The 26,201-nt window shown below is 44.3% G+C and overlaps 1 protein-coding gene across 1 annotated transcript in view; it reads right to left on the bottom strand.

Moving 5' to 3' along the window:
• The window catches only part of MARCHF4 (membrane associated ring-CH-type finger 4), a 111,715-nt gene extending 86,201 nt beyond the window's left edge, over positions 1-25,514 (bottom strand). Inside the window, exon 1 of the mRNA XM_056861537.1 lies at positions 24,953-25,514. Within this exon, the coding sequence (XP_056717515.1) occupies positions 24,953-25,453 (501 nt within the window). The 5' untranslated portion in view covers positions 25,454-25,514. The remainder of the gene's footprint in view (positions 1-24,952) is intronic.
• Between the last annotated feature and the right edge of the window lie 687 nt (positions 25,515-26,201).

Below are 26,201 nucleotides of genomic sequence, written 5' to 3'. Positions count from 1 at the left end.
ATTCTGCAAAGGCTGCGTACTCTCTAGGTAACTGGGGGGTACTGGGAATCCCAACCCCCACTGACAAAGCACTGGCTTTGACTGCTACTTCCCTGCAATGGTGGTCGCATTGTGGATGATTGAAAGTAATGGTTCTGGCTGCCCAATCTACGGTAGGACTGTGTCTTTGTAACCAGTTTTCTCCCAGCCCAACTGGATATTGAACGTCCGGAGCAATGGTAAAAAGAATTTGCTCCCAATGGGCCCCCACTCCCATGGCTACTCAGCCGGTGCGCTTGTCTACGGGACCCCCCCCCCGAAAGTCACTGCCATCCATCTGAGCAAATTGTATGGGATGGGGTAAGCACACGGCTTTCACTTTTAAAGCCTTGAAAGTATCTTCGTTGATTAAGGTTCATGCACATCCCAAGTCTATCAAAGCTTTCACTGTCATTTGGGGGCCCCCTCTAAAATCCTGTAACACAACATCCAGAAACACAGTTTCCGCCATGTCGCTCACCATCTGCGGCACTCTTGGCTTCTCAACTGAAGCGGTCTGCTGTGGAGCTCCGACTACAGCAGACCCGGTACGTTTTTTGCCTGGCAATTGCCTTCGGATGCTGGTGAGTTGTTGGGGCTCAACCCGGTCCCATTTGTAATCCGTGATCCTGTTGGATCAAGTGGTGCTGGGTCCTGGCCAGTCAGGACTAGGTTGAGTGTGGAGGGTCCCCAAAGTCCCATCCTCCTCTGAAGTTGACAAGCTGTCCAAGCTCTGCATGGTTGGATTTGTAATCAGCGATCCCGTTGGATCGAGTGGTGCTGTGCCCTGCTCCTCTCTGCCGGGTAGGGCGAGGTTGAGTGCGGAGGGCCCTCGCCTTCCGAGCAAGGAACTCTTGCAATGCTCTTTGCTGTCGGGTTGAGCCTCCTCCTCCTTGGTCGAGCACGGAGAGGCCAGAGGTCCCTCAGGGCGAGAAGAGCAAGCAGCAGCAAAGTGTCCCAAACCGCCACACACCAGACATGCTCCACTCCGGAGACGTTTCGCTCGCTTTGTTGTCAAGTCAACTGTTCTCTTTGGCGGTCGTGGCCCCAAACCTAGCACCTTGCACTCCCTTGATAAGTTCAAGAGTTGCTGGCGATTCTCCACTTCTACCGCCAGTAAAAGCCACCCCTCCAGATCAGGAGGGTCACCTTGCATAAAGGCCCAGCGAAGAATTTTCTAATTTAGTCCTTCTCGGAAATACTGCACATGAGTGGCTTCGCTCCAATCCACCACTATACTAGCAAGCAATCGAAATTCACTCGCATACTGCATCACCGTCTTGGTTCCCTGGCGAAGCTGAAGGAGAGCTGTCTTGGCCCTCTCACTCTGCAAAGGGTCCTCGAAGCACCATCTAAGCGCCAACATGAAACCATCCAGGGAGCACAGCACGTGGGAACGAAGGTCGAACTGCTGGACCACCCAGCTCGCCGCTTCTCCCTCCAGCAGCAAAGCCATGTAACGCACACGACTCTCCTCCGAAATGAAGGTAGCCCCCTGCTCCCTCATGAAGCCGTTTACTTGTAGTAAAAAGTAGGGAAGCCTTTCTCCTGAACCGTCAAATGAGACTCGCGGAGCTGATGGTGGAGGGTAGGGGGCGGGTTGTCCCGGCGCAGCGGGTTGGCCGGGCTTGGCGGGTGCCTGTGGAGCACCGGCCCCCTGTGGCATGGCAGGAGCAGGGGCAATGGTGAGAGCGGGTTGCCAGGGCTGTGGCAGTGCCAACTGCATCTGACGGAGGTTGGCTGCCTTCTGGAAAAGTCCCTCTATCTGGCCCCGCCACCCCACTACTTGTCTCACGAACTCTTGCTTCGGATGGGACAGGTGCTGGCATTCCTCATTACCATCCATCCCCTGGAACAAAGGTCTCCAGGGATCTTCCCACTGTCATTGCGTAGCCCCCCAGGAAGGCTGCCTCGTCTGGGGAACACGCTTCTCTGGCTGTGCATAAAAGTCCTCTAGTCTCGAGGTACCTAGGGGGGGGTGTACATCCGCATCTGGCCCCCAGGATGTCTCTCGTGGGACACTCAACCCCCTGCCGGCTCCTCCGGCATCCCCCTGGGTTCGGTGCTCGAGCTCCAGCACGGCGAGCCGCTCCTTGGCAGCGGTCCACTCAGCCTCCTCATGAGCACCTTACACGGCTGCCATCCTGGCGAGCCATTCCACGTCCGCCTGGGCGAGTTGTGCCTCCTCCAAAAGAAGGGCGAGCCACTTGGCCTCTTCCCGGGCACGCTGCGCGGCTCCCGGTCTGGTGAGAAGCTCAGCGTCCCCCTGGGTGACTCGGGCATCCATCATCTGGGCACGTTGCTACCAGCCCTGCGAGCCACTCAGCTTCATCCTGGGCGAGCCGTACCTCCCTCAGGAAGTAGAAATAGAAAGAACAGCACTACAAAAAAGCCCAATTAAAGGCAATAAAACATCACAACAGTGAATGCTCTTGAAAAAAAAAATATTATGAGGACAAGCCTCAGAATGACAACCGCAGTTGCAAAAGGGACAAGGGTCCAAAAAGGGGAGAAACGCTTTGTGTTAAAGTGTTACAACAGGCATAAATGCTCACATACACAATTCAAAAGATTCCATTCATAATAATTATTATACAAAAAGCAACGGAGCAAAGAAGATATGCGCAATGGACTTCCGGTAAATTCCCATTTCATGAAGAATTTTCTCAAGCGTTAACTTCTTCCGATTGCTTATGAAGTCTAAAAGGTAAAATATATGAATGTATAGATAAATTTACAAGACTTTTTTCAATGCTGTGAAACAGCTAGTACAACTTATTAATATCAATATACATACATAAAATTAAAGAATAATATAATAACATACCAATTGGAAGTTAAGGGAATGTACCCTCCAAATATGTATGGATGGCTAGTTAAGACGTCTCACATAAAAAGCGCTCTGCGCCATTTTAAATCATGCTGCTCAGAGTAACTCGTAAGCTCAAGTACCGTAAATATGCTGAACAAGGCGCATAGTAGACCGACAAGAAACTAGATAAATCCATATAAGAGTTGAGACCGTTTGGAATCAGAGTTAAACAAAAATATAAAACATGATTCCTGTTGGGATAAAATACGATCCATATTCTGGTTCTGGAAAGGTTTGCCAAAATACTGCATATAACAAAAAATTGCAGTTCAAAATCTTGATGTCTCTTTTCTAAGTAATGTGTGGTAAGGGGCACCTCCATGTTACGATTCCTAATTCTCGACCTCTGTTCCCCGGTCCTGAGTTTAATTGCTCTCTTGGTTTTGCCGACATAAAGACCACCGCAGGGACAACGAATTAAATAAATAACATTTTTACTATTACAGTTACTGAAGTGTCTGAGTCTAAATGTAAAGCCAGTTCTCCTGACCTTAAATTCTCTGACGGGTAGCGCCTGCGCACAGGTGGTACAGTCGCTGCACTGAAAATGGCCGACGGACTGAAAATTTGCTTGAGGTATATTACAATCCGATTTTATTGATCTATCTCTCAATGAACTTGTCCTTCTTAACCCGAATCCAGGGGGAACATCACAGCCGGGAATATCTTTGACAATGCGCCAATGCTTTTTTAATGATATTCTGGATATCTTTGGGCCTGGTGTTAAATTGCAAAGCAGAGGTAATGGATGATATTTTGGTATTTTTATTATTATTACGTTCCATTGCTAGTAAGTCAGATCTGGCTAATGTGTCAACACTTGATTTAGAATCACGTATGACAGAAGCTGGGAAGCCCCTATTCATTAAGTTGTTGCTTAAGGAATTTGCCGCGGCTTGGAAATCATTATCAAAGGTGGCATTTCGTTTAATGTGTATGAACTGTCCATATGGCAAGTTCTTTTTAAGATGTTCCGGGTGGAAGGACTGGAAATGTAATAATGCACCATTGTCAGTGTGTCAGGCTGTTATCTCGGTTTCTCTGTTGCCTCTGTTCCTTTGCTGAACTGTCCAGACTTCAAGGACAGCTTCACATACCAAAGCCTGGGAACGCTACTCCTGGGAAAGTGTGCTCTGTTTATGCTTTGTGTGTTCTATAATCACCCGCCTTTTTGAAGCCTTATATTGCCAACTAACGAGCCAGACCCTCATAGCTGTCATCTTATCCTATATGCACTGTATAACCTATTTGACCAGTAAAAGCCATCTGCTTGGATTCTGACTGTCTCTGTGGTGATTTCTGGTTCATTGGGTCAAGAGCTGACACAGTGGGCTTTTTAAAAAGTTTTATGGCTAAAATGGTGACTAGATGTAACAAAAACTGATATACCAAGAAAATAAACCATATTGGAATCTATGGTGCCTGTAAATTTGATATGTGGATTCCTGCAATTTATCCAGAAGTCAGAAGTCAGAAAATAAATGTTCGAGCTGAAAAAGAAGAAAAATATCATCAATAAAACGTTTGAACATCGTGATCTTGGAGGGAAAAGGGTTGTTATTAAAAATAAAGGAATTTTCAAACTGGGTCATGTAAATATTTGCTATTGTCAGTGCGCAAGCGCAACCCATGGCGACTCCTTGTTTTTGTAAATATAGCTGGTCCTGGAAACAGAACACATTATTTTCCAGGACAAGATCCAGAAGATCTAGCATGTAATGAGCTGGGGGGATTTTAGTGTTTCTAGATGTTAACAATGTTTCCACAATATTCCTGGCTTCATCTAGGGGTATACTTGTGTATAAAGATGTTACATCCAAGGTTACTAATGCTGTTGTATCTGGAATCAATTTGTCTTCAATTTCATTTATGAAATGTTTGGTGTCTAGAATATAGGAAGGCGTAAGAGTGCCAAACTTATGTAAATGATGTTCCAGAAACGTAGCTAAGGGTTCAGTGATGGAATTATTCCCGGCCACAATGGGGCGACCAGGAGGAGGGTAGAGACCTTTATGGATCTTTGGCAAAGTGTGAAACACTGGAATTTTGGGATATTTGTTAACTAGAAATTCGGCTTCATGTTTTGTAATATAATCTAAGGCAAGCCCCTCATTTACAACTGTTTTGATACTTAATGAAATTTGATTTATGGGGTCTTTAGATAGTTTTTTCTAGACCTTAACATCTGCCAGTTGTCTCAAATTTTCTTTTAAATAATCTTCATAATGACAATTGCCCCGCCCTTATCAGCCTCCTTAATAATGATATTTTTTATCATTGGCCAGATTTTCTATAATCTTATGTTCAGCCATAGAGAAATTCTCCTGGAAATGTCTCTTTCTCCGTTCCATATTTTGAATGTCTCTTAGCACTAAGTGCTGGAAGGAAGAAATAAGGTGGCTGCAAGTGGTGGGTATGAACGTGGATTTAGGTCTAAAGGGGGGGGGAGAGTCGTAGTATTATTGCCAAAAAATTCTCTTAATTTAAGTGAACGTGTGAGTTTAAATATATTGATTCTGGTCTGAAATGTGGAATATTTGGGGTGAGGCACAAAACCTAAACCGAGATTTAAGACTCTGTTCTCATCATGGGTCAATATTCGATTGGAAAGGTTCACAACTAAGTCAGTCTTTTCTGATTCCCCTTCCGCGGTAAAAAAATCCCTACCTTCCTGCCCCCTGTTCTTAGATCTTAGGGAATAGTCTCTAAAGGAAGAACTGCTTGAGAGACTGGAGGAATCACTTTCATTTTGAAACCTGCGGTTAGGTCTCCTACCGCCTCTAGCGTTGGAAGAATTATCATTGGTATCTACTTCAGCTGAGTTAAACCATGGATAGACAGTATTTTTAGAGTAATCTGAGGTGTCTCTTTCAAATTTCTTTTGTTTATAAATTTTAATATTATCACTAAAAGTTTTAAGATCTGAGTCCAATTTTTTAATTAAATTCGCTATTTGTCCTGAATTGGTTTCTTTATCTAGTTTCTCCTTAAATTTGTCAGTTTCAATTTTCAAATTGGTAATTTCTTGGTTTGCCTGTTCCACAATAAGCAACATTAAATCAAATGAACATTTGTTTTTTTCTTAAAGGTATCATTGTTCCTAAATAACGTAGGCGCCTTGTTCATACGTAACCCACGTGGGATCATTTTATGTTTCAGGTAATCGGCTATTGAGGCAGCATGCATTTCACAGAGTATAATTTTTTAAAGAAACATTTAACAACTGCTCAAAAGTATCACTTTTAGGTATCGTTGTATCCTGTAACGACGGTAAATTATTTAGAATTCTATCATGGTCTTCCGCAGTGTATGCAAAGGTTTCAGATCAATTAGCCATAAGGAGGCTGGCAGGGCGTGGCGGGTGCCTGTGGAGCACCGGCCCCCTGCGGCATGGCAGGAGCAGGGGCAATGGTAGGAGCAGATTGTCAGGGCCGGGGTGGTGCCAACTGCATCCAACGGAGGTCAGCCGCCTTCTGGAAAAGTCCCTCTATCCGGCCCCGCCACCCCACTACTTGTCTCACGAACTCTTGCTTTGGATGGGACAGGCGCTGGCATTCCTCATTACTGTCCATCCCCTGGAACGTAGGTCTCCAGGGATCCTCCCGGCTGTCATTGCGTAGCCCCCCAGGAAGGCTGCCTCGTCTGGGGAACACGCTTCTCCGGCTGTGTATAAAAGTCCTCTAATATCATTTTAAAGTAATCATAATAGAATCAATAATATTGATAAAACAGCTTCCATCTCTCTTGAAATAAATCGGAAGGTTTCATTTTTACTTGATTTGTAAGCTTGGCCATTAAAGCAAATTCATAAAGTTTATCCTTCCACTCTGTTACTTTTGGTATTGTTGAAAGTTTCCAGTTTCTAGCAAAGATAACTCTGGCAGCTGAAATTGCATACTGATAAAATTCTTTCTGTAAGTTGTCAATTTGAGGTGGAATCATGTTTAACATGTATTTTGGTTCTAACTCAAAATTAATTCTTAACTTCACTTGGAGTTTACAATTAATTATCTTCCAGTATTTTTGGCTTTTTTCACAAGTCCACCACACATGGAAAAAGGTACCTTCTGTATCAGGTGAAAGAAAAGCCATCTTGAGATCTTGACCGATGTCTCTTGATTCACCCCAGAGTCCCACAGCCACGGAAACTAGTCCGGATACAATCAACCCCTACTTCATGTTGGGAGGGGGGCTTGGATAGAGATCCGAGCCTCGGGGCCAAGCTAACAGCTCGACTGCTCCGCAAACAGGCAAGATAATTGAAGTGGAAAATTTATTGAAGGTTGTTTATCACTCACCCGACACTCAGCTTGTTTTTATGCCTTGCCGGTCTGCTGAATTTAGTTCTCTGGTTGTTTACTTCTCCTCTGCCAGTACTTAGCAAAGTCTCGCCATCTTGGTTCTTCTGTGTCTTGGCTCTCCGTCTCCTGCTGACTCTCTTTGCTGCTAGATCTCCCACCACGCCAAATGAAATGAAGCCAAAAGGAAAGTAGAGATTCGAGCTATATCTGGCTCTTTAGGGTGCCATGGCTTCAGTTTGTCTTTTAAAAAATCCAAGGGAAGAAGTGGGGGAGGAGGGTAACGGGTGAAGGCCGGCCAGCTTAGGATCCTACCCAATGCCTCTCAACTCAACCTGGAGTCCCATGACTGTGGGGGCTAGTCTGGCAACGATCGACCCCTGCTTCTTGCAGGGTAGAGGCTCAGATGAAGGTCCATACCTCCAGAGCCAAGCTGACAGCTTGACTCCCCTGCTGAAGGAGCAAACTGCACACAGCCAAGAAAAGACTTGGCTATGTGGCGGCCATGTCCACCCAGAAGTCATAAATGTATTTTTAAAATGAAAATAGAGATCTGCTAGGTTCTAGTTTCTGGTCCAGGTAGTAGATCCCAGACTAAATTCCATGGACATCATGAACACACACACACACAGCATTGACAGTCCCTGCAAGTCTCCACTAGAGGATTCAAATAATGGGTTCGTGGACCTCAGATTCCAACTTGCCTGAAGCCATCAGGAGATGGACTTCTGCATTTTGTGTACCACCTTTAATCACCATCCATATTAGTGTAAGCTAGAGGTGACAGAATAGTGCAATACAGAAACAATCAGAAGTCAGTACATGTTAACTTATTTTTGCATTCCTATCAGGTCCAGACTAATTAAAAACTGTTTTCAATTTGATCAGCTGTTCCCTTTAATAGTTGCCACATATGGGCTTATTGGACCTTATGCTGCCTTCTTGCTAGCCATGCCCTGACACTTAAATGTGCCACTGGTTATGAAGTATCCCATCTCACTAAAATAGATCAAATAAAAATACCTTCCTTTTGGGCAAATCTCAAATGAAGCTTAAGAAGAGAGATGCAGAGGCAGATCCAAACACAGAAATGTCATTTTAAAAATATATGGGCAACATATATATATTGAGGAGGGGCTGTGGCTCAGTGGGAGAGCATCTGCTTGACATGCAGAAGGTCCCAGGTTCAATCCTCAGCATCTCCAGTTAAAGGGACTAGGCAAGTAGGTGATGTGAGAGCCGCTGCCGGTCTGAGTAGACAATACTGACTTTGATGGACTGAGGGTCTGGTTCAGTATAAGGCAGCTTCGTGTGTTCATGTAACTTTCTTTTAAAGGGTCTGTGGCTCAGTGGTAGAGCCTCTGCTTGGCATGCAGAAGGTCCCAGGTTCAATCCCCGGCATCTCCAGTTAAAGGGACTAGGCAAGTAGGTGATGTGAAAGACCTCTGCCTGAGACCCTGGAGAGCCACTGCCGGTCATAGAATCATTCATAGAGTTGGAAGGGACCACCAGGGTCATCAAATCCAACCCCCTGCACAATGCAGGAAAGTCACAACTACCTCCCCCCCACACCTAGTGACCAGAAGATGGCCAAGATGCCCTCCCTCTCATCATCTGCCTAAGATCTCTGATCTGTGGTCAGAGTAGACAGTACTGACTTTGATGGACCAAGGGTCTGATTCAGTATAAGGCAGCTTCATGTGTTCATGTGTTCAACACATTTACAGGAGGAAGTCCCTGTTTCATGGTCCACAGACTTCCAGGTCTGAAGGAGAGGTTGACAGTCTTGCCTTTTTGACATAACAATAATAAAATAAAATAATAGTCTAAGCAAAGGCATAGGGCTAAAAAGAAAGTAAAATATACGCTCCGCGGAGCGTAGCTCAGTCACAATGCTGCTCCCAGTTCTACCAGAACTGGAACTCCCTTTTGACATAACAAGTACCAACAAGACAATGGCTGTTACCGCACCAACTGTTTACAGCATATTACCATTGTGTTCCATCTGTGAGTTTTGGATGCGTATTCATAATTCCTGATCGCACCGTACCTATTTTGTCATTGTATTGATAGCTCCCAAGACGTTTTATTTTCAGTTTGTACTTCCCAAGTTAGTGCAAAAGGTTAAGGGGAAGAGCACGGGGGAGCGCTGCGTCATGTACACATTATGGATGCTCCCCTGCCTCCCCCTTCCTTTTTTTGTTTTTACGCATGTGCACTAGTATTGGTGCGAAGGAGCGCTGTGATTGGCTGGGTTTCCTGGTTCCTCAGCTAGTTTTGTGTGTTGCTTGTATTCGTATGCCATTTTAAGAATCAAAGCATTTGCACAGCAAATAGAAAGACCCTAATCATAATGTCCATGCAGACACATTCCTTCCCCCCCAACACACACACAAGCAATCACAGAGCCATTCTAATCACATTGCTAATCACAGAGCCGCCGTCCTCTCGGGGGTTAGTCATGTGCTCCATCATTATTTTGCTAGTAAAAATACAATAAATTAAAAAAAAAATAGCAGAAGGAACGGGAGGGAGATGGGAATCCTGTTATGTGTGATTGTGTGCCGTGGGAGTCCAGAATGCTGAACTCGTCATCACCGCAGAGAAATGCCCAAAAAGGCAAGGAGCCATCGGTGCTGCCCTGCAAGACAGTGTTGTGCACGGAATCCATGGCAGCCACCAGCTTGTAGAAGGGGACGCAGTGCTTGTGCTGCCAATTAAAAGGGCCCTGGAGCCTCCTCCAACTGCTCTCTCTCTCTCTTGCTGGCCCCCTCTCTCCCTGCTGCTTTCTTTCCAGTTCACAGAAATGAGGAACTCGCTTTCCCCTGCCGCCCCCCAAGTCCCACAAGCATGTTACAAAATGCATTTCAAGGAAATAAGATATCAGGAAAAAGTTTAATCAGGACCCCGCACAAATCAACAGGGTTAGTCCACGTTCCTTTGGTAGACCAAAGGCAATTAAGAAAAAAATTCAAAGCAAAGAAAATGATTGGTGGATGGAGAGGGGAGGGGAGGTGAAAGGTAGAATGGGAGGATAAATGCTTTGCAGTGGGTATTGCCAACAGAGGGGCGAAGAAATGAATAACCTCTCCAACTTGTCCACACCTTTTCGATTGTTATATTTGAAACAGGGTAAGGAAATATATCATCATTTCTTGAAAGCACAGACATTTAATGCTTTGAAATCATTTCCAAGACCAAACAGAAAGTTTTTGGTGCAAACAAAGATAAAACATTTCATTAGACATTGAAAATAGTGTGGAAATGGCCAATCTGTGCACAGAAGGAAAGTTTATGTACTGCTGTCCTGGCAATCTTGCCATCTGCTGAAGTGAAGGAAGTTTTTTCTTCTTTTTTCTGACCTGCTTGGTTCCACTCCAGGTAGGATCCAGCCTACTGAACACCAAGGTTCACTTGTCAAAGCATCTTAATTTCTTTTCTGTCAAAGCTTTTTCTTTGCCAGCACAGCAGGCAATGCACTTTGAACAGATGATGTGAACCAAACAGAAGAAAATAATCAGCCGGCCTATTGCTCCACCATACTTCTCTAGGTGTTCATGAACCACCCCTGCTCCTGGATCTTACAGTGAGGGAAAAAAGTATTTGATCCCCTGCTAAATTTGCCCGTTTGCCCTCTGACGAAGAAATGACCGGTCCATAATTTTAATGGTAGGTTTATTGTAGCTGAGACAGAATAACAACAGGAAAAACCCCAGAAACCCAGAAGACAAAAGTCAGAGATTGATGTGCATTATAATGAGTGAAATAAGTATTTGATCCCCTATCAACCAGCCAGATTAGGGTTAGGGTTAGGGTTCTGCTGTCTACAGAAGCAATCAATCCATTAGATTCCAAACTAGCCACCATGACCAAGACCAAAGAGCTGTCCAAGGATGTCAGGGACAAGATTGTAGACCTGCACAAGGCTGGACTGGGCTACAAGACTATTGCCAAGCAGCTTGGTGAGAAGGTGACAACCCTAACCGTAACCCTGTCAACCTCCCTCGGTCTGGAGCTCCATGCAAGATCTCATCTCATGGAGCTGCAATGATCATGAGAACGGTGATGAAGCAGCCCAGAACTACACAGGGGGAACTTGTAAATTATCTCAGGGCAGCTGGGACCATAGTCACCATGAAAACAGTTGGTAACACACTACGCCGTGAAGGACTGAGATCTTGCAGAGCCCGCAAGGTCCCCTTGCTCAAGACAGCACATGTACAGGCCCGTCTGCAGTTTGCCAATGCACATCTGAATGACCCAGTGGAGAACTGGGTGAAAGTGTTGTGGTCAGATGAGACCAAAATTGAGCTCTTTGGCATCAACTTAACTCCCCGTGTTTAAAGGAGGAGGAATGCTGCCTACAACCCCAAGAACACCATCCCCACCGTCAAACATGGAGGGGGACATATTATGCTTTGGGGGTGTTTTTCTGCTAAGGGGACAGGACACCTTCACTGCATCAAAGGGACGATGGACGGGACCATGTATCATCAAATCTTGGGTGAGCATCTCCTTCCCTCAGCCAGGGCATTGAAAAGGGGTCGAGGATGGGTATTCCAGCATGACAATGACCCAAAACACACGGCCAAGGCAACAAAGGAGTGGCTCAAGAAGAAACACATTAAGGTCCTGGAGTGGCCTAGCCAGTCTCCAGACCTTAATCCCATTGAAAATCTGTGGAGGGAGAGACTTCCGGTAGTGCGCTGGTTCTAGCATTACGTTCCTTGGGAGATCTCCCAAGGGAATCCAAGAAATGCTTACATTGGAGTGCTTTTTTGCACACCAACCCGGTTCTAAACAGTGGACCGGGAAGTGGGAATACCCCTGCAGCCTGAAGAAAGCGGTGTGACTCCCACACTCTTCGAGGGAGCTTTTTTAAGTCCCCTGGAGCTGTGGATGCTGTCCCGCTGGCATTGAGGGGAGAAAGCATCGCCGTGAAGCCTCTTTGGCATTAGGCTTGGACCTCCTCTACCTACTACCGACTAATCAACTATATCGATTGCAAAAATACCTCATCCTCCGAAATCTAAGTAAATGACAAGAACTCTTTTGATCTTACCTTGAATGGAAGCTTGGAAAGGTTGATAAAACTGCCTGGAAAATCCGCGCTCTCCTCCCCATTATATAAATGACTTTGCCTTTTAAAAAAGCCATCAGATGAAGCGACAAGGTCCTTATCAATCGGATCTGTGGGTAGACTAAACAATTGGACTCCTTTGATTGATACAGCACCAACCAATCAGACAAAGTGACGTTTGAGGGGAAAGGAGAAATAAACCCCTCCTACCCCTTGGTCACGATTCTTTTCCGGTCTGTGGAAGTCTGTTTGCCACGTCTATAGGAAAAATTTATTGAAGTACCGGAAGATCTTTAGGCTTTGTGTTGCAAGACGACCAATCAGTGATTACCAGGAACTCCGGGATACAGAGAGACGGCAAGAACATACGTTGTAGGGCCGGATGTGTACCTCCCAAGTGTAGCAGCTAAAACCAATACAATTCATTTCAACAGAGATAAATGTAAAGTTCAGCATTTAGTTAGGAAAAATCAAATGCATAATTATATGATAGAGGAGACTTGTCTTAGCAGTAGTGTATGCGAAAAGGTTCTTGGGGTCTTAGTAGACCAAACACTGAACATGAGTCAGAAGTGTGATGCGGTAGCTAAAAAGGCAAATGGGATCTTGGGCTGTATCAACAGAAGTATAGTGTCCAGATGGTGTGAAGTGATGGTAACACTTTACTCTGCTCTGTTTAGCCTGAAGAGGAGATGGCTGAGAGGGGATATGATAACCATCTTCAAGTACTTGAAGGGCTGTTATTTAGAAGAGGGTGCTGAGTTGTTTTCTGTTGCCCCAGAAGATCGGACCAGAAGCAACAGGTTGAAATTAAATCAAAAGAGTTTCCATCTAGACATTAGGAAAAATTTTATAACCATTAGAGCGGTTTCTCAGTGGAACAGGCTTCTTCGGGAGGTGGTGAACGCTCCTTCTCTGGAGGTTTTTAAGAAGAGGTTAGATGGCCATTTGTCAGCAATGCTGATTCTATGACCTTAGGCAGATAATGAGAAGGAGGGCGTCTTGACCATCTTCTGGACATGGAGTGGGTGTCATTGGGGGTATAGGGGGAGGTAGTTGTGAGTTTCCTGCATTGTGCAGGGGGTTGGACTAGATGACCCTGGTGGTCCCTTCCAATTCTATGATTCTATGATTAGACCTCACCTAGAGTATTGTGTTCAGTTTTGGGCACCACAATTTAAGAAGGATGTAGACAAGTTGGAACGTGTCCAGAGGAGGGCAACAAAGATGGTCTGGAGACCAAGTCCTATGAGGAAAGGTTGTAGGAGCTGGGTATGTTTAGCCTGAAGAGGAGAAGACTGAGAGGGGCTATGGTAACCATCTTCAAGTACTTGAAGGGGTGTCATATAGAGGATGGTGCAGATTTGTTTTCTCTTGCCCCAGATGGTTGGACTAGAACCAAGGGGTTGAAATTAAATCAAAAGAGTTTCTGTTTAGACATCAGGAAGAATTTTCTAACAGAGCGGTTCCTCAGTGGGACAGGCTTCCTTGGAAGGTGGTAAGCAATAATTCCCTGGAGGTTTTTAAGTGGAGGCTAGATGGCCATCTGTCAGCAGTGCTGATTCTAATGAGAGAGAGGGCATCATGGCCATCTTCTGGGCATGGAGTAGGGGTCACCGGGGTGTGGGGGAGATGTGAATTTCCTGCATTGTGCAGGGGGTTGGACTAGATGACACTGGTGGTCCCTTCCAACTCTATGATTCTATCTTTATGTCCCTATTTGGGAGAAAGGTATTCTTATTCCCAAATGTATCTATTTGTTTACTCAGTTATTTATTATTTAATTCATTCATTTATACCTTGTCTTTCTCCCCAATGGGAACCCAAAGCAGCTTACATTGTTCACCTCTCCTTCCTTTTATCCTCACAACAACCCTGTGAAGTAAGTTAGGCTGAGAGAGTGTGACTGGCCCAAGCGAGCATCTCAAGAGAGGATCCATGGCACAAGTGGGGATTCAAACCTAGGACTCCCAGATACCAGTCCAACACCCACACTGGTTCTCAAAGTTTAAACTGAGAGAAGGGTGGGTAGATTAAGGATACCTGCAACACAATGCAGAGTAACTTTGCATAGGATCACACTACTAGCGAATTTGTGGCTGAAGTTGGAGGATATGAGAACAATGTGTCCCGTCCTAACCTCCTTGGAGAAAGGGTGGAATGAAAATGTGAGAGACAGGTAGACAGATGTAAACTAGAACTTTCCTGGCTCCGAGTGCCCATTCTCAGTCCCTGTGCAATAGCACAGGGGTCCCCAACCTTTTTTTGACCCTATGGGCACCTATAGAATTCTGATGAAGGGTGGTGGGTGCAACTACAAAATGTACCACAGGAGGCAGAACCAACCACAAAATCAGGAGTGAAATCAGGCATACGTGTAATACTAACTTTTCAACGTTTCAGTTACAAGTTATGTTTAACAGGATGCCTTTTAAAATGAACATGTTGTTTTCTTGCATACACACAGCTGACTTTCAGTAACACAGTGAATATCTTTGTGATGTGGTAGCAGCAGCTGCCGAAGCAACTTTTAAAAAATCTGCACAGCCAGTCAGATCTCCAACAGCTACTCAGAAGACCTGCTGGGCAAAAGCCCCACCTGGCCCTGCCCACTTTCTAAAAGCATTTGGTGGGCACCAGGAAATGTGCTGGCAGGCGCCCACTGAGCCCGCGGGCACCACTTTAGCGATCCCTGTTATAGAAGCTGCCAGCCATTCAGGGGAGTGGAAGCATAAAGTATTATTAGAGGTTTTTTTTTTTTTAAAAAGGTTTAAAATCATTTCAATATGGACAACTAAAACATCTTGTGCAACAATCTCTTTTATGTATTTATTTGTTTAAGGTATTTACATACACAGTGAGTCAAGAAGAGCATAAATAAAACGTTCCCACAAAGATTGATGAAACAAGGTATCAGAGATTCCAGCATGCTACTATTAACCCTTAAACTTAAGCTGTTTCTCCCAGCCACAGCAAAAAAGTTACAACTAAAAGATGTTCTTTCAGCAGAGAATTATAAACAGCGTTTGTAACTTTGGAAAGCTAAACGTTCATGTGTGTGTAAAGTGCCGTCAAGTCACAGCTGACTTATGGTGACCCCTTTTTGGGGTTTTCATGGCAAGAGACTAACAGAGGTGGTTTGCCACGGCCTTCCTCTGCACAGCAACCCTGGTATTTCTTGGTGGTCTCCCATCCAAATACTAACCAGGGCTGACCCTGCTTAGCTTCTGAGATCTGATGAGATCAGGCTAGCTTGGGCTATCCAGGTCATAAACGTTCATAATAGATCATAAAAGTCATAGGAATTTTACTCACTTTATCAAAGCTTTCCAACCTTTTAAGCAATAAATTTCACTTCCACTTAACGGCTAAGCAGAAATCCCAGGATATAAAAGAAACAGAAAGATAGTGAAAAGTAGCATTAGAGATAGGGTTGCCAAGTCCGTTAGCTCCACTGGTGGGAGCTTTCTGGAGGCGTGGCTGGCGCATGCGATGCACGAGCACCCTGCACGCCACGCCTACGTCACTTCCGGGTTTACTCGGAAGCAATGCGGATTGTCTAGCAATCTCTGCCAAAACTCTATGGTTTTCATAGAGTTTCAGTGGAGGTTGCTAGAGTATCCATGTCACTTCCAGGTAAACCTAGAAGTGACATGGGCGTGGCCTGTGGGCGCACTTGCAAGCATTGCCCGCTGACCCTCAGCTGGTCAGCAGGCAGCGGGGTGGATTGGCAGGATTTTGCCAACCACCACTGAGCACTTGGCAACCCTAATTAGAGATGGAGAACATTAGAAGAGCCCTGCTGGATCAGAGCAGTGGTCCATCTAGCCCAGTATTTTGTCTCTCACAGTGGCCAACCAGTTACTCTGGAGGTCCAAGAATAGGTAGGGTTGCCAGCCTCCAGGTTGTGGCTGGAGATCTCCAGCTATTACATCTGATCTCCAAGTAACAGAGCTCAGTTCACCTGCAGAAAATGGCTGCTTTGGAAGGTGGACTCTATGGCAGTGTACCTTAAACCCCACCCTCCTCAGGCTCCACCCCTAAAATCTCCAGGTATTTCCCAACCCAGAGCTGGCAACTCTAACAATAGGGCATAGAGGCTATCACGATCCGCGAGAGAGGGACTGCTTTCCAAAACATTCTATTGGAGTTTTAATTTTTCTCCTTTGTTCCTTTACTTATTCGACCTCAGTAGAAATGAGACACCAGAGGCTTTTTCAAGCTAACGACCAAGTATCAGATTTATTAAACATGGTACAAGGGATGGACTTGGAGGGAAAACGGTAGGTAGGGAAGGTATAGAACCAGAGCTAGTTAATAAGTTTTTCTACAGGGAAGTCATAGATCTTAGATGGCTTAGTTAGTAAAGCATTATAATTATTAAATTAATTTCCTAAATTCAATTCACAGAACTTCCTATAGATGTTCTTATTCCTATAGATGTTCTTATTCAGACTCTGCTGCCTATGGAGATTATACAATCTCTCTCCCCTCAGAGAACAAAGAAGTGTGGAGATTGTTCCTCAAATCTCTCTTCCAGTTCTCTCCATAGATCTACCCCACTTTTGTGGCAGTAATCCCTTAACAAAATCCCATATCTGGAATATCTCTTTCCCAGAGCCTATTCCCTTTCAGTGACCTGAGAAAGGGACCCTTTCCTCCAATCTCTGCCTGTCACTCCACAGGAGTCGTTTCACAACCGCTTAGGCAAATCTGAACCCTCAGGTTCCCAGAGTCAAAAGCAGCTACTGAACACAGAGAGATGACCCAAAACAGACTCCCTTTTTCAGAAAAGAGAAAGGGCAAAAATGCATGGTCGCTTTAGCCTCCTTTATTCCCTGTTTCAGCCAGGATTCAGCCAGGATCAAATGCATGTGTTTTCACCGAACATGCGTTCAATCCTGGCTGAATCCTGGCTGAAACACGGAATGAAGGGACCATGTGTTTTCGCCCAAAGTGAACTCCTTAGCTCTGCCCACTCCCTGACAGTTTTTTTTTCTGAGCTTCTTTCAAAGATTAACTCTTTGTTCATCACAGAGGCCAAGGCCTTCCCCTAATGTTCCCTCCTGGCATTGGTATTCAGAGGTTTACTGCCTCTGAATGTGGAGGTTCTCTTTAGTTGCCATGGATAGTAGCCGCTGATAGACCTGTCCTAATAAATCTCTAATATTCTTTTAAAGCCATCTCTGCCTGTGGCTATCAGTATATCCTCTGGCTGTGAATTCCACATTTTTATCACTCACTGCCTTTTCAGCTCAAAGTGCTTCTTTCCCCTTGTGACACACTTGAGTTTTTCACTAAAATGATCAGCTTATCCATAAAAGCCACAAATACACATGGCACAACCCAAGATGCAAGCAAGCTGGTGACCTGAAGATTCTTGTGCTTCAAACCATCATAAAACATCAAGTGAAAATCCTTACAGACATTTTAGTTTGTTTGTTAGCTGCTAAAGAAAACCTTATTGAGGACAGGAGGCTGAAGTTGGTTCCCAGTTCCCAGTTCGTTCCTTATTCCCAGTTTCTTATTCACATTTCCTAGTTCCTGAATGATATTGAGGACAATTTAAAAGCTCTGCACCCCAAAATAAGGATTCGACCACCACATATCACACACACCTCCACATTCAGAAGACTGTGCCCTCTGAGAGGGAATATTCTGGGTCCTGGTCCAAAGTCTGGTTCTTGTGCCGATTGCTCTCAAGTGGGGTGACCCCAGGACAAATGCACATACAGACACTGGGGCTCAGCTGCACCTCAAAACAATCTTTGAACCACCCCACATTACACATCCCCACACTCCAGAGAAGATCCCCTGAAAGAAGACATACAGTGTTGCCTGGTCCAAACACTGGTTCTGGCACCACTGGCTTTTTTTGGGGGGGGGGTCCCCCCCGAAACCTGTATTGCAAAGAAGATTTGAATAAGGAACTAGAACAGTTGTGTGCCTTCTGCACCCCAAAGTAAAGGTTGGACCACCTCATATCACCCCCCCCACACACACACACACATTCAGGAGACTGTGCCCTCTAAGGGGGCGCATGCAGGGTCCTGGTCCAAAGTCCATTTCTTGTGCCAGCTACTCCCAAGTGGGGTGCCCTCAGGACCAATGCACGTACAGACACTGGGGCTCAGCTGCACCCCAAAACAATCTTTGGACCACCCCACATTACACATCCCCACACTCCAGAGACTGTCCCCTGCAAGAAGACATACAGTGGTGCCCGGTCCAAACTCCGGTTCTAGCATCACCAGCTTCTATTTGGGTCCCCACCAAGAGGCCTTTATTTCAATGAAGATTTGAATAAGGAACTGGAACGACATGCCCTCTGAACCCCAAAATAAGGATTGGACCACCAGACAGCATGTGTACCCCCACATTCAGGGTACTTGCCCTGCAAGGGAACATAGGCTGATGCCTGGTCCAAAGTCCAGTTTTTATGCCAGCTGCTCCAAAGTGTGGTGCTCCCAGGACAAATGCACATACAGATTGTTTTGGGATGCAGCTGCGCCCCAGTGTCTGTAAGTGCATTAGTCCTGAGGGCACCCCACTTGGGAGCAGCTGGCACAAGAACTGGACTTTGGACCAGGACCCAGTATGAGCTCTCTTGGAGGGCACAGTTCTCTGAATGTGGGGGTGTATGATACGTGGTGGTCCAACCTTTACTTTGGGGTGCAGAAGGCCCATAACTGTTCCAGTTCCTTATTCAAATCTTCTTTGCAATACAGGTTTCTAGGGGAGGACCAAAAAGAAGCCAGTGGTGCCAGAACTGGTGTTTGGACCGGGCACAACCAACTTGTGATAAAGCTTATAGGTAACACTGCTTAGAAGATTTCCAAGTTGTTTATGATCCCATAGAAGACAAAAGAGAAGTAGGTAGGTATGTTCTGTATGAACTTACTACTAAAATGTTATATATTTCATGAGGATATATTAAATGTATTTGTGTGTTTATTCAATACATTTCCTGCTAAGCGTGAATCTTAATATAAGAATAAATACAAATCTGCTCTGAAACTTTGTGCTAGATAAATTTAACTGTCACTACTATGATGAGTGTTTTACTCTGAGCCTGCATATTCATAGTAAATAATATTTTAATGTGTCCCTTTTCTCATCAAATTCAAAATGGTTTGCAGTAAAATACACATTGTCAATGAAATACAGTATCAATACAATATCATTAAAACAATACCAGTATTTGATAAGCAAGAACAGAGTTAAAACTCTGAAAAATGTTTCACATTCTCTTAAGGCAGGCAGGTTTTGTTGGCTTTCTAGAGATCAACATGATTGGGCATCAGAGGCTTCCTTGTGGAGGGAATTCCATAAAACAAGGGCATTGGAAGAAAATGCCCTTGGATCTGTATTGGAGCTGATCGGCTGTCCCTCTAGGCTCATATAGTCAGAGTTGCTCCCTAAAGTATGCAGGACATACAGGGCCATCCTAAGCAGAGTTGCATGCTTCTAATCCCATGGAATGCTTAGGGTAGCACCAACCTACTAGTAAGGGCACTGAAGATTAACAGAGCCATCTAAGCAGAGCTACACCTTTCTAAGGTCATTGACTTCAATTGACTTTTTTCCCCCTTTCTGTCAAGTCACAGCCAACGTATGGTGACTCCTGGTGGGGTTTTGAAGGCAAGAGACGTTCAGAGGTGGTTTGCCACAGCCTGTCTCTGCATTGTGACCCTGGTATTGGTGGTCTCCCATCCAAATACTGGCCAGAGCCGACCCTATTTAGCTTCCGAGATCTGATGAGATCAGGCTAACCTAAGCTATCAATGGGCTTAGAAGAGTATAACTTTATTTAGGATTGTGCTGTAAACCCAGTTGTAAAATGTGAGTTATACAAATATGTTGTCCTATTCTGTCCTGCTAAGAGGCTAGCCCTATATTCTGCACCAGATGAAGCTTCCAAACACTCTTCAAAGGCAGCCTCACATAAGCCCCATACAAGCATATCCCTTCTTTCTCCTGATAAGGCTACAGCAATTGAATCAAATAGAGATGGTAAAATTTAAGTTAACGGTTGTTACTTATATACTGAACAGCAACTTGAGTCCAATGAACTAGTCACATACGAAGAGTTAGCATTGGCTATCATTATCACTTCCATCTTATCGGGATGTAGTTTCAGCTTGTTTGCTCTCATCCACCCAACCACAACTGCCAAGCCTCGGTTAAGAACTCATGGATCTGCCGCTAATGCAAAATAGAGCTGGCTGTCACTAGCAAGTTGATAATACTGCACTCCCAAACCCAGAACAATCTTTCTTAGTAGATTGCTGTAGATATTGAACACTAGAGAGGAGGGAGAAGATACACCTTTGCAAATCTTCTAATGAGATCAGGAAACAGTTTTGAACCCCTGGTTCTGGTACACTCCATCAGCTAGGGATAGTCCATTAGGTCCTAGTGCTAAATGTTGTTCAGGCACCATGACTTCCTGCAAGAAACTTGAAAAAAGTGCCAAACTCTTTTTGAAAATTTTGAATGACTGCCAGTCTTGACAAACTGTAGAACCTGGCAGAATCCATTCTGGCTTAAAGTCAATGGGAAACATCTTTTCTGCCCAATCCTAAATGTGCTAGGAAATAAGAGCTGGTCCATTTTACTCTTAATAAGTGGTGCTGTTGAAAGCAGCATTTCTATGGCAAAGTTACACACTGGCTGCTGCCATACCCTGGTCATGTGAACCAGGGCTATCATGTTGTCAACTTTTTTCCATGCTGCATAACTGCAAGAAGAGGAGGACACTCAGCTTTTTTCCATGCTGCATAACTGCAAGAAGAGGAGGACACCACAATGACTGCTGCATCATGGTACAGCTGAAGGGTGGACAAACCATTGCAGGGATGCCATTTTAAGTGGCAGGCTTGTGGCTAACAATTTCCTGAATGGCCATTCCAAGCAGCTGTGTGAATACTATGCACCATTGGTGCATGGATGTTTCCCAATCACTCATCACCTTCTGTCTTCCAAGAAGTAACAGAGCAGAGAAAGCTCACATTGTTAGTCCTGCGTACGGCTTTGTGAAATGACATCACAAAGAAGCACTTGACATGTGTATGTGGGTGGGTGAGTGAGTGAGTGAGTGAAACCATCTTCCTTCCAAGGAAATGTTCGACATTTTCGGATTTTGATTCTAACACAAGCAAAATGTTAATAGACATATTGGTTCCACAGAATAATGTTATGTGTGATCCTTTCTATATATTTTTCTCATACATTTGCTGGAGGTGCAATTTTAAAGAGTAGGCAAGTGGAAAAGAGAGGTTTTAAAATATTTCTTTCCCACAGAAAATTGCTTCTCCAAGCTGACTTTACCTCTGCTGAGAAGGAAAAGAAAAGATGCACTAAGCTTGAAGCCCTAAGAATACTTCCCTGGGAGTAAGCCCCACTGAATAAAATAGGATTTATTCTGAGTAGACCTGCTTAGGATTGTTCCTTAAAAGAAGGGGGGTCAGCAGGAAAATAGCTTGAAGGGGAAGAGTTTAAAAAGCCTCCCTGTCAGTCTAACTCCCCACCATTCCATTCCTGTCTTGACCTTGAAATCATAGCTTAAGTGGCTACATACTTTAAAGAAAATGTTTCAAAATCATGATGTGATCCATGAACAGTAAGTGATTACTATTTTTTGGACCAGCTAGTCTTTAAAGTACTGTGTTGTCAAACTGCTTGTTCTGAGTGATTTTATACATTATTTAACTGGCTGTCAGTGCGATTCTAAGCATGTATACTCAGAAGTAAATCCCATTGACATGAATGGAACATTATTTAGTGTTCTTTTGATAGTAGCCTTAGTGTGATACTCTTTAGAACAAAGGGTCAGAATGTGTGGAACAGAAACTAAGATAACTGCATTGCAAATAGTTTGGCATTTCTCTTGTAATAGAAAAAGGAAGAAAGCAAACAACTAACAGTGTGTTGCACTTAGATCACATTTGCAGAGGTCCGGGTTTCCCCAGTGACAAAAGGACAGATGGTCAAGAACAAGCCTTATGTTTAAAAGTACTGATATTTGGGGTCTTAAAAAGTATTTAATTGCCTTAAATTTCCAGTGCTCTCTAAAGCAGAGTTTGCCAGGAGGCTGAAGTTGGATCCCAGTTCGTCCCCTATTCCCAGTTCCTTATTCACATTTCCTAGTTACTGAATAATATTGAGGACAATTTAAAAGCTCTGCACCCCAAAATAAGGATTCTACCACCACATACACACCCCCACATTCAGGGGGCTGTGCCCTCCAAGAGGGCACATGCTAGGTCCTGGTCCAAAGTCCGGTTCTTGTGCTGGTTGCTCCCAAGTAGGGTGCCCCCAGGATAAATGCACATCCAGAAACTGGGGCCCTAAAACAATCTTTGGACCAACCCACATTACATATCCCCACACTCCAGAGACTGCCTGGTCCAAACACCGGTTCTAGCATCAGCAGCTTCTTTTCGGGTCCCCCCCAAGAAACCTGTATTGCAAAGTACATTCACTGTAACTTGTGGACAGGGCTTGTGAGCCAGCTGAAACATAAACATTTAGGCTTAACTGGAATGTCAGTGGTATTAGCACAAGGGGTCGCCATAAGTCGGCTGGGCCCTGGAGCTCCCGAGGGCCACTGAAAATGTCCTTGGGGGCCGCATACGGCACCCGGGCCAGACGTTCCCCATCCCTGCTTTAAGCCCTCCAAGAGAGATGGTATGGTACCAGTAAGAAATTAAAGTTACTCAAACCATTGCTGCTCCTTCAAATCTAACCACACAGCGGAGTCCAAAACGTGTCACCATACCTTTAAACATAGTGTGGCCATTTGTGTATAGTTCCAAAACAGTCTCGGCATAAGGGTGTTTGTTTCTCCTCTTTCAGCAGTTACACTGTATTTTTAAAATTTACATTCTTGTTATTTTTATAATGCTTTCTGTATAAAGGGGGCTTTACAATTCTCAGCTTGTTCAGCATTTTAATCAGATGTGATGAGGCACACACAGTCACACGTCCCTTAAATTTTCAGTAGGGTCTTTATTGATAGAAATCTGAGACTCAAAGATAGTGACACTCAAAGCCAGCTGATAATATAATGTTTGAGAACAAAGGCAAATCCAGGACCCTTTTTTTCAAGTCCAGGGGGCTACCCTACCTTTACAGAATTAAACTTTATATATTGACAATACATCACAACATCACTTTCCTTTGTAACGCCACTAAAGTTGTCCCAACCACTCAGAAATGGGAGACAATCCACACAAAAGGCAATAGCCACAAAACCACAAAGTTTGAGGAATATCTACACTCCATTAATTTCAAAGGGCCAAGGGTACCCAACTGTGTTCGTACAACCCAGTGGGAACCTTTCCTGTACTGTCCACAAAATGAAATTGCATGGAAGTTACACAAACTGGAGCTACACAAGAGAAACAACCCATTAGGCTCAATCCAGTTTATCTGACTGTAATGTAGAACCCAATATCAACAATGAAAGTTTCAGAACTCTAGTTGTACAACATCAGCTACTCACTATTTCCATATATTAAGAAATTGTTATGTGGTCATGTTTTCTAAATACATTTCCTGGAAAAGTGGTTTCATCTCACTGTTTTCAGTGTCTCAGCTGGTTATTTCTTTCCTTTGCTTTGATCTGTATTCCTTAAACATTTGTTAAAGGGCCAGTGCAACAGTGAGCAGAGATACAGATCTTTGATTAGGGTGTTTGTACTTCTCTCAGCATTTGAAAAATCATTAGCCATGTTGAGATAGTGTTGTTGCTATCATTGCTGGGCATCAGAAATTACCCAGTCAGTTACGGAACACAACATTTTAAAAATAAAACTCTCTTTTGATCACTCACAATATTTCCAGCATAAGAAATGACAAGGCATTTGAAAGTTTTATGTTAATTTGAAATCTGGGAGAAGCTGCATGGTCCACCCTTTGACTCCAAGCTACAAACCACCTGTTCCACAAAAGCAATATGCCTGCTGTTTCAGAAAAAAAAAAACCCAAACACCCTGAAACAGTAATAAGAAGGCAATAATAAAGATGTTTAACTCTGGGAGTACTTCCCAGTGAGCACAGTAGGATGCACATTTCTATGTCCAAGTGTTAATTTGAGTTTTGGTATTTTTTATGGCATCAGCGCACAAAGATCATTCATATATATGAACACCAATCAAACAGGATATTAGCAGAACCGTATGTACTCCTAGAGCCAAATACAGCTGACAAAAAGTTCCTGCATCTCAATTCAATTGCACTTCCTCTTTCTTACAGCATACTTGTTACAGATAAGTGTAGTCATTCATTTGGAGCAGCACATGTGGATCTTGCTCTCTTTACCTGTGGTTTGTGTATTTGTGTTTTACCTCTTTGTATGCTATGCTAGGGAAGGAGAATTAGTCCTGTGCTCTTTTGATGCTTTTTTTGTGGGGGTGGGGGGTGGGGAGATCATCCTAAGTCTCTCTGGTTTCTTGGTGAGTTCTGTCAGCATTTGTGAGTGCTCTGGGCCCACTGGATTTATAGTACCTATGATGGGGCTGCTTCTTTCTATCTAAGTTTCCAGGTGGGAACACTTCACACCCTAAATTCTTCTCTCTTCACTCTGCTTCAGTCTCCCCAACAAGCAAAAATAAATGGAGCATCCTTTGGGGGGGGGGGAAGTGTGTGAGTGTAGAACTTCAGATCAAAAGGTTTACTCACCTGCTCAGGACCCTGAAAGCAGATCCTGCAGAGAGGGGTCCTCATCCCACTGTCCAAACTGCTCCCCAGGGAATACCTATCCTCTACTTTCGCTTTGCAGAAGTCATTGGAGGAGGTGTTGCTCATCATAGACATGGGTTCCTCTCCCCCGGGACTCCCCCACTCTTCTTCCAGAGGGCTTGTTGTCCCCACTCCTCCACCACCATCGCCTACGGTAGTCGTCGCTCTCCAAGGTCCCCTTCGCCCCCCATGCAGCGCAGTCAACGTGTTGTTGTTAGAAGCCTGCAAGCTCAAGGCTGGGTCTCCACTGTTCATGAGAGGGAGAGGTGGTGGCGATGGGAGAGAGGGAGCAGGGGGTCTCCGCAGGAGGAAGACCTTCAGGTCATTGAACAACATGCGACAACGGCACTTGAGGAGACCCTGGTGGTGCAACATCTGTCTGGGGATCAGCAATCCGTAGTAACAGTACCATAAAATGATTGCACTAGTTGGTATTAACATGAGCCTTCCCTTCCAGATAGGGTTGGGAAGGAAAAAAGGGCCGGTGGAGGAAGCTTAAGAGCACGAGGGCTGGATTGGTTAATTTCAATTTTCCTTCCCTGGCTCCCCACCCAACCTCACCTGAACATATATATGTGTGTGTGTGTATATTAGATCTAGTTTAATAACAAAAATGGAACTTGCAGGAAGATCTTCAGGATATTTCACAGCAGCCCCGTTTGTTTTTAAAAAAAATTAACATCATGAGGCTATCTTTAAAAAAAAAAAAAGTACTGAACTTCTCACCTTCTCCCTTTCACAGCTTTGTTTTTTTAATGAACAATTTTTCTTTGTAAAATGTTTAAAATTAAATATCAAACAAAACGATCCTTCTACTCCCCAATGTGCTGGGATGGTTTAGCGAAACAAGAGAATGGAAACTGATAGCAATTTGTAACTCCAAAAAAGGAGGGGGGGAGAAGAGGAATTTCAAGTCACTAAAAAGTGTGGAGAGAAAAATATAGTTCTTTCAACAGTATTTGGCATGTCAAGTATTACTCCTTATTACTATTTTTTAGAGTGAACATTTTAAAAATGTGCTTTTGACAGAACAACAGCAGAGTATGTAATTATTAAAATGCAAAATTACTTCTTGTTGTTATTGTCATCATCATTATTAACAGTAATATTAAAATTTACTCCATTGACCAAAAAGATGCACATATTGTTGTGGGGAGAGGATAAAACACCCCCTTAATGTTAAGTCCTC

Source organism: Euleptes europaea, chromosome 15 (genome assembly GCF_029931775.1).
Source record: "Euleptes europaea isolate rEulEur1 chromosome 15, rEulEur1.hap1, whole genome shotgun sequence".
Classification (NCBI taxonomy): Eukaryota; Metazoa; Chordata; class Lepidosauria; order Squamata; family Sphaerodactylidae; genus Euleptes; species Euleptes europaea.
The sequence above is the reverse complement of the archived record's forward strand: the minus strand, read 5'-3'. Positions and strand labels throughout refer to the sequence as shown.